Source organism: Physeter macrocephalus, chromosome 20 (genome assembly GCF_002837175.3).
Source record: "Physeter macrocephalus isolate SW-GA chromosome 20, ASM283717v5, whole genome shotgun sequence".
NCBI lineage: Eukaryota > Metazoa > Chordata > Mammalia > Artiodactyla > Physeteridae > Physeter > Physeter macrocephalus.
The window spans coordinates 121,119,913-121,131,428 of NC_041233.1; the positions used below are offsets into that span (position 1 = coordinate 121,119,913).

The following is an 11,516-nucleotide window of genomic DNA, read 5'->3' on the forward strand; positions in this document are numbered from 1 at the left end:
AGACTCCTACCTGTTGACGTCTTTGTCAAGGTACCAAATCATTTAAACTCTTTTTAGAATTTTTTTTTTCAGAAGGCAATATTTGCACACAGTACAAAATTACATTAATTCCAAGAACGTGGTGTTAAGTGTATGTAAGGAGATTACCTTGCAATTTCAACTATATGTCATAATTTGTCCATTCTTTGATAACGTCGGTCTTAACCATTTTTGCAGGTAACGGGACATAACATATTTTACATTTGCACTAATTTAGATTTATAAAATTGAGGTACTCTGTATTGTGAACAAATGTCTGTATGTCACCAAATTCATAGAGCAGCTTAATTTGCAAATTTTAAAAATGGAAGTGATGAACCCAGCATTCTGACTCAGTGCATTAGGCCACTAAGACTGCCTCCTTCTCTTGAATGGCCTCATTTTAGTATTTAACCCCATAGCTCAGGACAAACGTTGTCACTGCGTCAGATTACCTTTCTGGATTCCAGTAGAGCAACCCAGACAGACACAGCAGTACTTTTTTTTTCTTTCAAAAAAAGTAATTGTTTTGGAGCCAGGTGGTTTCGGTTTGATTTCAAGAGAAGACAGGAGATTTCCCTACCATGAGATGCAAGTAAAATCACTAGTAGGTTATACTTCACTGGAGAGTTTGGTAGAGACACCGGTCCCCTGGAATAAACTTGAAGCCTATCGCTCAAAGGCTGTATGTTAATGGCTTTGCATTGCACCAAAAAGATTCCGAGAACTTGCTTCTTTGTTTCAGGCTGGAAGCATGTTGCCTTGTAAAGGTGATTATTTTTAAGACGGCCGTTTCATGAATTGTTCAATCCTCAGCAACAGACAAGGAAGGAAAGCAGTCACGTTAGAGGTTGCCACCAATTCTTCCAGCCGTTGATCCGGGGTGGGGGGCGGGGGGAGGGTCTGGTTTATAGTTAGTTTCTCATCAACTGTTTTATTTTGCTTTCAATTTCTGTGTTTTAGGAGTAACTTTCTTTGTGATGTTTCTGTGTCATCTTTCTTTACAGCAGCAGCCCAGCTCATAGATACTACCTTGCAACTGATCCAGTCTCAGGGGATCTGTATGTTTCTGACACGAACACTCGCAGGATTTATCGCCCGAAGTCACTTACGGGTGCAAAAGACTTGACTAAAAATGCTGAAGTGGTTGCAGGGACAGGAGAACAGTGCCTTCCTTTTGATGAAGCCAGATGTGGGGATGGAGGGAAGGCTGTGGAAGCCACACTCATGAGTCCCAAAGGTACTGGCATTTATCAATTTGAGGATTTCTTGTTATTTAAAAAAAAAAACGTGGAAAATCCAGTTACTGCCTGATTGTGTTTCATGCTGAGTCTAACATTTTACCCTCAACTGTGTTCTGGAAAGCTGTTTCACATCTAGTGTTTTTAAAAGCTATTTAGCGTGAAACTGCTAGAATCCTAAATTGATTTTACAGTAAATATTTGGTTCTTGGCATTTTTTATCATACCATTTTTTTCAACTTTTGAAAGAATCAAGCAACTACCCGATATCATTCAGGTCACATCCTGTTCAACTTCAAGGAAGTATCTGAATTCTTTTTTTTTTTTTTTTCCATTGTCCTGGAATTCCTTTGTCACGAATGAGTCCGGGGCCTCCTTAAAAGCCATCACTAAGCAACCCTATTAGCTCTCACCCAGTTTGGAGCTATTAAACTTTTGTTTCTATGCCATGGGAAAAAAATGCTTGCTGTGAGGAATTTCTGGAGGTAACAAGGGCTAAAATTCTATGTGATGAAGGTTTCTAGCTTTTAAACCAGTCAGGACTGACTCCTGCCTCTTGTTTTATGCCACATTCATCACAGTGTTTTTTGGTTTGAGTATATTTGTTGTGCTGAGTTATTCACACTAGCAAATTTCATTGTAACAAGGTCAACAAAACACTAACCTTGGCTTAGATCTGTTTTTGTTAGAATATAAAGTTCAGCGTAACAGAATATGACCTGTTTCTATAATTTCTAGACGACAACACTGTACAGTGTTTCTCTTTAAAACACAGGTACTACCTATATGATTCACACACGAAGGACAGATTCTTACAAATCTCGGTCCTTGATTACATTTTACACTTATACGTAACATAAATGCCTATGTTGGGTTTTTGCTAATGTGTTTGCCACCTGCAGTCTGAACTTGCTGGCTACTGCCCGTGTTATCACTGGGGTTAAATGTTGAGTTTCGTGATGGGCCTGAACATTTAATTAAAATTAATCATTTTTGAAAGATTAATAACGGTTACTTCCCTTGGATACAGGAATGGCGATCGATAAAAATGGACTAATCTACTTTGTTGATGGAACCATGATCAGGAAAGTTGATCAGAATGGAATCATATCAACTCTCCTAGGCTCTAACGATCTGACTTCAGCCAGACCTTTAACGTGTGACACGAGCATGCACATCAGCCAGGTAGTGAAAACATTACGCCCAGTTGTCTGTCTTTCTTCTAAGCGACTTGATTTACTGTGTCAGTACACTATGGTGGACGCTGTATGAAACCGCGCGTGTCATGGGCATCAGTCGTTGTGGTAAAGCTGTTCCATTAAAATGTGTCTCAGGAGCTAATAAAAAGTTATTTTCTTCTCCAGTTCTGCATTTGAAGAATTCAGTGAGATACAGAACAGTTCTCACTAAGAAGTGCTAATCATTCGTAGTAAAATACCAGTAAAGTGGCAGCATGCAGATATTCCAAAAAGAACAAAACAGCGTAGCTCTCTAATCTTTTGATGGCGTGAGGTCCTTAAGTAGTAGAGAGAACCCACTAGGATTAATCCTCAGGGACTTATATTTAGAATTAGAAACTTTACTGTTGGCCTGACTGAAAACACAAGGGAACACTAATGTATTCATAACCTAGAAAGCCCCGCGCTGGGTGACTGTTACTGCTAAAAGGAGCAAGTGTGTTCACATCTCATTGATATGTGTTAACTCACTACTTATGATTCATTTGCTATTTGGCTAGAACTTGCAAATCTTTCAGTGAGCTGCATTTTTAAATAAAATTTCATTTCCTACATTTGTCTCCACTCAGAACTTTTTAAGTTTATTTCACTGTATCTATTTTTAAAACAATTTTTAAACAGTTTATCAAATCAACGGCAATTTCCCCAGATTTTCCCAGTAAATTTCTAATTTACTCTTCTGGCAAATTAACAGCAGCTCAGTAACTGAGTAACCAGACCATTTCTTTTTCACGAAGGTACGTCTGGAATGGCCCACTGACCTAGCCATTAACCCTATGGATAACTCCATTTATGTCCTGGATAATAATGTAGTTTTACAGATCACTGAAAATCGTCAAGTGCGCATTGCTGCTGGGCGGCCCATGCACTGCCAGGTGCCAGGAGTGGAATATTCTGTGGGCAAGCACGCAGTTCAGACGACCCTGGAGTCGGCTACTGCCATTGCTGTGTCCTACAGCGGGGTCCTGTACATCACGGAAACCGACGAAAAGAAAATTAACCGGATAAGGCAAGTCACCACAGACGGGGAGATCTCCCTGGTCGCCGGGACACCGTCCGAGTGTGACTGCAAAAACGATGCCAATTGTGACTGCTACCAGAGCGGAGACGGCTACGCCAAAGACGCCAAGCTGAGCGCTCCGTCCTCCCTTGCCGCCTCCCCGGATGGCACCCTGTACATTGCAGACCTAGGAAACATTCGGATCCGGGCTGTGTCAAAGAACAAGCCTTTACTTAACTCCATGAACTTCTATGAAGTTGCCTCTCCAACTGATCAAGAACTCTATATCTTTGACGTCAATGGCACTCACCAGTATACTGTGAGTTTAGTCACTGGCGATTATCTGTACAATTTTAGCTACAGCAATGACAATGATATTACTGCTGTGACGGACAGTAACGGCAACACCCTTAGGATCAGACGGGACCCAAATCGGATGCCAGTTCGAGTGGTGTCTCCTGATAACCAAGTGATATGGTTGACCATAGGAACCAATGGATGTTTGAAAAGCATGACCGCTCAAGGGCTGGAATTAGTTTTGTTCACTTACCATGGCAACAGCGGCCTTTTAGCCACTAAAAGCGATGAAACTGGATGGACAACATTTTTTGAGTAAGTAAATCAAAATTCTACTCTGATTATAAAATACTGTGATATAATAATGTACTCTAACATAATAACAGTATCATCCTTCTTCTGTTTATTTGTCCGTTTTTATTGAAGTATAGTTCGTTTACAATGTTGTGTTAGTTTCAGGTGTACAGCAAAATGATTCAGTTATACATATATATATATTTCTTTTTCAGGTTCTTTTCCATTATAAGTTATTACAAGATATCGAATATAGTTCCCTGTGCTGTACAGTAGGTCCTTGTTGTTTATCTATTTTATGTACAGTAGTGTGGATAATAAGAGTACAATCTTAAGGGCAAGTGGGATCCAGGTTTTGGGGGGCCTGGAGCTTCTGTAATTTGGGGATCCCTTTTTCTGAAAAAAAAAAAAAAAAGACAAAATTAGACTCAGGGCCTTGGAAGGGACCCAGGCAAGTGGGGAGCCCTGAAGCTTAAGTTTCATTACCATCGAGGTCAATCTACCTCTGCTTAAAGATTAATTTAATATTTTACTTCATACAGACCTAATATGTTAGCAGCAAACTTTGGGGGAAACATACTGCAGCCTTGGCTTTAGGCAAAAACTTTTGGGGTTTATATTTGCCCATGTGCTAAAGCTGACTGTTTTGGGAGCTGTCACTGAAGGGAAACTTTAAAAACATTTACAGTGAACTTGGTTGATCCCATCAGCACCACAAATAGAAGGGCTTAACTTTTTATAATCAGTTATTGGAGAATCTAGACTCCACTTATAAGAACCTTACCACTAAATGCAAATCAGAAATAGCTGGTCACTCTGAAAGCATATGAAAAAGTAGAAGGAGCGTCCAGCTGGGGTATTCTACTAAATTTGTGGAGGAGTGGCCCAGGCAGTGTGCTCTTTGAACAGTCACATTTTGTGACTGTGTAAAATCACTTTCCATTACTTGTTCATTCCACTAACATTGCACAAACCATAAGGGGAAATTAGATGTGCAGAGATGGCATGCTGACAAATGCAAAATACTCCTGCAAATGAATATTGAGTTCCTTAGTGTGACTTTTTCGATGAAATGCTGAAGCAAATGTTCTTTCTGTAGGAGCACAGCTCCAAAATTATGATAAAAGTCAGTAGAAAAAAATGATCCAATATACAAATATTTTCCATACCACTTTTCTGGAATAGAACTTACACATTAGGCTTAGTTCTCCTGTAGCTTGGATTGCTTTTCTTTTTTTTGACAGATTCCCTTTTAATAAAATGAATGTTACCCAGCAGCATGATTTTGTCAGCGGAACAAACCTTTGCAATTGAATTACATTAAAATTCTGTTCTTAGCTTTCCTTTAGCTCATTTTAGGGGCACAATAGGAAAGGAATAAATTGGAAGTTAACGGCAAGCACTTCCTTTCAAAGCGATAGCAGGCTCTGTTGCCAAAGAGGCGAAAAGAGTACAGTAAAAGCGCTCCCATCAGATGAGACCGGGCAGGAGACCTGCTCTGATTATACGATCTTCAGGAAATGATGGTGGCATTGGTAGGGTTTCGGTTTAAAAGCAGGGCCGAAAATAGAGAAATAAGGTTTTAGTACTGTCTAGGACTCAAGCTCTGCTCTGTGAGCCATTTTTGAATGCGTTCTTATGTGTTCCTGGGAATTGACAATGCACAGAAGTTCATCATGTGGGTTACTACTGACCCACGAACTTCTGCACCACATATACAGGTTCACTAGTGACCTACAGTGAGAAATGGATATACTCCGTTGGTGGAGTTGATGTGGGATAGTATAAACAGATTTGGGATTTTTACTTTTTTAATATTATGGTACACAAAGAAGACACATTTCTCTAGTACTAACCACTCTCCAAGAATTTCAGACTTAGTGAAGAATCAACATGACTGCTAAGGTAGACGTTGAGTTGGCAAACCTGTCTTGTGAATATGATGGGCAAGCATTGTTTTCAAGAGTGAAAGTTTTTAATTCATTCAAATAAATCACAATGATATTTGCACGAATACAGACCCATTACACATCATATTTAAAGTATATCTGTTAAGTCTTACATCTAGATAAATTACAATAAAGGCAACTATTCCAAAAAGCATTATTGAAGTATTCCACCAAATATAAACCTCATAATTATATACACACACACGCATATAAACGTGTTTGCTATAACTTAAGAATATAGCAGTTTACAGTACTTGAGAAACAGCTTTTCTAATAAAAGAAACAGAAATATTGCTTTCAAAAAACAGTGTTTTTGTTAATTTTCCTTTTTAGATGTCTGCAGCAAAGACATGATTTAAAAATTTCCAAGAAACATTTATGCACTTTGCAAAACAGTGTATTGCTGTACAAGACAGAAAAAAAAATAGAGCATTTAACCTAAGTAATTCAGAATCATCATATCAGAATGACAAATGATCATTTTTCTCTTTCTGTACATTCTTATAATTTAGCTGTGAACGAGCAAGGGTCCACCCTTTCTAAGGGTGAGAAACTTTAAAACACGTTCAAAAGTAAGTGCGTAAAAGAAGGGAAAGGAGTGTCATCATGAGGCAGCCCCTCCGAAAGCACCCTCTGGATTCTGACAGCGTGGCCCCTTTCTGTCTGTGTAAGCCTGAGATTGTTGATGGATACACTCAACCCCCACCTCTACTCGTCAGAGCCTTGACAACAACAGTTTCTGCTTATTCTGTGCTGACTCGGATATATGAGACTGGATGTGAAGGTTCTAGAAGAGCCAGAGGGGGCTCTGAATCCCTGCCAGGCTTCCTTGGTGTTTGTCGTTACTAGTGAGCTGACTCACTCTGGGAGGCAGACTCCCAGAATCCTAGTACATGTCTTGTAATATTTCCCCTCACATTCTTATAGTACTACATGTCTAATTTAGACCTTTTAAGGGTACTTGGTACTTTCGTAAAGAAGGGATGTGAGAGGTTTGATGATGGTCAGAGTTTTACCAAAACCACAAGGAGATTATGGGGGGAAAAAACACACTTCACAGTTGAAACACACCTGTTTTCTATGACTTTTGTGACACTAATTCCTAGATCTGATACACGCTGTATTTATCTTTACGTACAAATACCTTGCAAAGAAAGATTAAACTTTTCAACCCAAATTCCCATTTGTATGTGGCCAGCTTTCTAGCTAGCCTAGTGTCCAAAAAGCCTTGAGATTAAAGCTTTATAGGATAGAAACAGATGGAAGAAGACCTGGGATCAATAAATTGCCTACCGATAAAAGGTGCAGTCACTGCACTTCCTACCAAAGAAATTTTAGAAGAGAATTAGCTGAAATTGTTTACCTTACATGTTTTAATTTCACTTCTTTTTTTCTTAGTGCAAACTTTCATTTACCATCAGCATGTCACAGTATTGTGACATGTATGTCACAGAATGTACAGAATGAAATGTGAAAGTATTTTCTAAAATGCAAGCTGTGCCATTATCTCTGTGGCTCCCACAGCTCCTGGAAGCTTGCAGTGCGTGTAGAACACTCCCAATAGCTATTTATTGAATGAAGGAATAGAGGAGTAAACCAAATATGTGGTCAGGTGAATGGTTATTTATAGCGAAGAGTCTGATAAAACCTAGAGCTGCCTCCGTTGGAAGAGTATCATGTAAATATTTGCCTTCTGAAACAGTTCAGACCTTTCCGTACCAAGAGTTAATGCGGAAAATATTAACACTTCTCATTTTATTTTTTTAATAAATTTATTTATTTTTGGCTGCGCTGGGTCTTCGTTTCTGTGCGAGGGCTTTCTCCAGTTGCGGCAAGCAGGGGCCAGTCTTCATCGTGGTGCGTGGGCCTCTCACTGTCACGGCCTCTCCCGTTGCGGAGCACAGGCTCCAGACGCACAGGCTCGGTAGTTGTGGCGCATGGGCTTAGCTGCTCCACGGCATGTGGGACCTTCCCAGACCAGGGCTCGAACCCATGTCCCCTGCACTGGCAGGCGGACTCTCAACCACTGCGCCCCCAGGGAAGCCCCCAACACTTCTCATTTTTGTTGTTGATTTTTTGAAATATATTTACCTACTATTACACATTTACTCTCTTTTGCTTTATAAAGTAAGGACTTTCTCAGTTGACCTTGTTATTACAATAATGAGCGAAAATTAAAACTTCATACTGGTAGCACTTTCTTCTGAAATGTTGGGATTAAAGAGTTAAAGACAGAAAACGTTTCCCGTGAAAATACAGTTAAAGTTTACTGTTGCCCCTGGTATCGGGAAGAATGGCTCTAGGAAAAGGAAACCTGACTCTCAACTTGAGATTCTCATCAGTCACCAATAAAATAGGGTGACTTTTTAGGGTTCACCGGTAGTTTGCAAAGCACAAGAAACCTTCATTTCAGAAACTAGAGATACCGTCTTTGGCGCAGCAATTTCCCTCCGTGTTACTTGGGATTTTTGTGTCCCTACTGTGATTTGTCAGAGAAGAGGCCAGTGTTCTTAAACATGCTACAGACGGTGTGATAGGAAGACAGCTGTCAGGTAGTTTATAACTCAGCTCTGAAATCCCTGAGTTAGACTAATATGTTTCACCAGCGGAATAATTATTTGTTGCTAATTGAATAAGCCATCTTGCCTCAGACCTCCTCTTCCATTGACTTGCTGGGCGGTAGAAAGGATGTCCATCTAGCTCTGGGGTCCCCTTGTCTGAGGACCCTGTGATAAGCCTAGTTACTCCCTTCACTTAGTATTAGGGATTATTTTGTGCTGCTCTTCATACCATTTTAAAACAATTATCACACGTTATAATTCCTTAGCTAGAGTAATTCCAGGGAAACCCAAAAGATCTTACTTGCTAGAAATCTATTATTTAAAAAGTTCACAGCCAGAGCGAAACCTCAGTTCTTACGCTGGAATGCGCGCAAAAGCGAACCCAGTGTATTGAATTGGGCAATGGAGTAAATTATTTCATGAGTAATGGCGTTTCACAGCCCTCTGCTTGGTTACCCCGTAAGATACAAACCGTGCGGGCGCATCCAGAGGCTCTTCTGTCTGCTTAGAGAAGACAGCATGGAAAAAAAAGCTCCGCGTTCTGGCTGGCGTGTACATGCACACAGCCGGGTTGGTGGCAGTTTTCTGTCTCGGGACTTTGAATATTCGGAGCTTTATATGCACGGGGCTGACTGTGGTCTTTCGTGAGCTCTGTTCAGCTTCGCGGTGCAAATAAATGAGTTTCAGCTCTTACACATTATGTAGGTGTATATGGGTCTCCAGCTTCTCATTTGGGTGCTTTCTTGTCCCTCATTCAAGCTGAGCAATTGCAGAATGAGCTTCTTAACCATCTCTTTGTAATGAACGTAACCCCGAGCCCACGACAGATCGCAGCTGCCACTGACGTCAGCTCCGATCGTCTGGGAGAAGATGGAAAAGGGGGTCTCAGAGGAGGAGAGAGACAGCGTGAGGAGTCACTGGGCTTCAGATCCAAGACAGTGTGCAGGAAGCGCAGATAGCCTGGGAAACTCAGTGGATGGTTATTCCAGGTCAGGAAAGATGCGTCCGGTCCCGTTGACACTGAATCGTGTCTAAATAGCCGGACATCTGTGCCAGGCTGTGTTCTCCCGATGTGTGTGTGTGTGACTATAATAGCTCATGATGTTAGAAAAATTACAGAGGCATCTTCCACGGGACAAAACTGAGAAGATAACCTTTCCCTTGGTAGGCATCTGACATCCAACCCTAAAAATTCAAACGCTGAAGCCACGTTTCATTGCTATTTCTGCCCCAAACTGCGTTAAAAACAAAGCAACCGGGGCTTCCCTGGTGGCGCAGCGGTTGAGTCCGCCTGCCGATGCAGGGGACACGAGTTCGTGCCCCGGTCCGGGAGGATCCCACATGCCGCGGAGCGGCTGGGCCCGTGAGCCATGGCCGCTGAGCCTGCGCGTCCGGAGCCTGTGCTCCACGGCGGGAGAGGCCACGACAGTGAGAGGCCCGCGTACCAAAAAAAAAAACAAAGCAACGCATTTTACAAATACATTTCTAAAACTGGTGCCCAATTCCTCTCCTTTATTTTCCTTTTTCTCTTTCTTTCCTCATGGAAGAAAACATTTGCTGCATTAAGGATGATTTTAAGAGATTTTATCAGAAGATCACTTAAATTCATGAAAAAATGCTGTGGTTGATTTCCATTTTTGCTGTTTTGTTTAATTGTTTAATAATTTTGCTTTACGTTTGTAACCAGAATGTATAGTCCCAGGGACATCAGTTAAAAAAAAGTGTATAGCCAACTGGATAATTGTACATTTTTGTACATTTCAAACACTAACCTGAATGCTACTAAGGCAATGCTTTTACTAATGCTTGATTTAATCCAATTTTCTTCCGCAATCTAGTTTTAAGGAAAAATTAGTTCTGTCCAGGTTTCAAAGCGGAAAGGGAAATGGGGAAATTGTGTGTTATTCAGATTTTTTGAGAAAATTCCAGAAAACATAAAAACAGATTAGTCAGATTTTCTCAGCACATCACAGTGTACATATAATGTAAAATGTCCCGGTTTCTCAGTACAATTTGCAGTGCGCCGACAGTTGCAGGCTACATTAACTCTTTCAGTTCCATGAGGCAGTTAATGTTCTAGATGTGCTCAGTTGCTCCATAATTGTTCAAAACCGAGTACATGCCGCTTCTGAAAGTATCGATTCCTTCCTTAAACTAATCGCAGAGCTGTCTAAGTTAGATGATCTGATAGCATCATATCTGGGTGTGTCAGCAACTTCCCTTACACGGGGATTATCAGATGATTTACTTACTCCAAGGCCAAGTTATATACACCAGCCATTTTAAAGGGTTGTCTGATAATAGGGCAAGAAATCTACACGGTGGCAACCAGTGAAAGGGAACGTTATTATTTTATAATCACAGAACTGAAGATGGACAGTTGGGTATTTTCCAGAGACTGTCCGGCATCTCTGACTGATTCCTGTGATAGCAAAATAAAAGCAACCTCAGCATCCCTCCCTCCAGGCTACCCTAACTCCTAGACTCCCAGAAGAAACCCCTTGCCTGTGTCCCGGGATCCTGGCTTCGGAATATCTTGAGGTGTTAAAGCAGAGCTACTATGACTCTGTTCTCTTCTGGACTCCATCCCAGGTTTGGGGGAGGTGATCTAGGAAGGAGATAACATGACTGGGGAAACCGTCATCCCTGATTCCTCATAGCACCCCTCCCATCCAGCCCCACTGCCCTGCCTCTTAAACACACACACACTTCAAAACAGATTTCCTAGACCTCAGTTCATCCCAAAGTTCAACCTGTGGTTCTTTTTTTTTTTTTTAACATCTTTATTGGAGTATAATTGCTTTACAATGGTGTGTTAGTTTCTTCCATATAACAAAGTGAATCAGCTATACGTATACATATATCCCCATATCCCCTCCCTCTTGTGTCTCCCTCCCTCCCACCCTCCCTATCCCACC

At 41.0% G+C, this 11,516-nt stretch overlaps 1 protein-coding gene across 8 annotated transcripts in view; it reads left to right on the forward strand.

Moving 5' to 3' along the window:
* Positions 1-11,516, forward strand: part of TENM3 (teneurin transmembrane protein 3) — a 450,345-nt gene that overhangs the window by 405,226 nt on the left and 33,603 nt on the right. For 5 of the 8 annotated variants that reach the window (XM_055081142.1, XM_028481606.1, XM_024115804.1 and 2 more), the window contains 3 exons: positions 1,026-1,258; positions 2,290-2,444; positions 3,235-4,109. In XM_055081142.1, coding sequence (XP_054937117.1) covers positions 1,026-1,258; positions 2,290-2,444; positions 3,235-4,109 — 1,263 coding nt within the window. The remainder of the gene's footprint in view (positions 1-1,025; positions 1,259-2,289; positions 2,445-3,234; positions 4,110-11,516) is intronic. The other 3 variants (XM_055081143.1, XM_055081144.1, XM_055081148.1) reach the window with 1 other exon arrangement.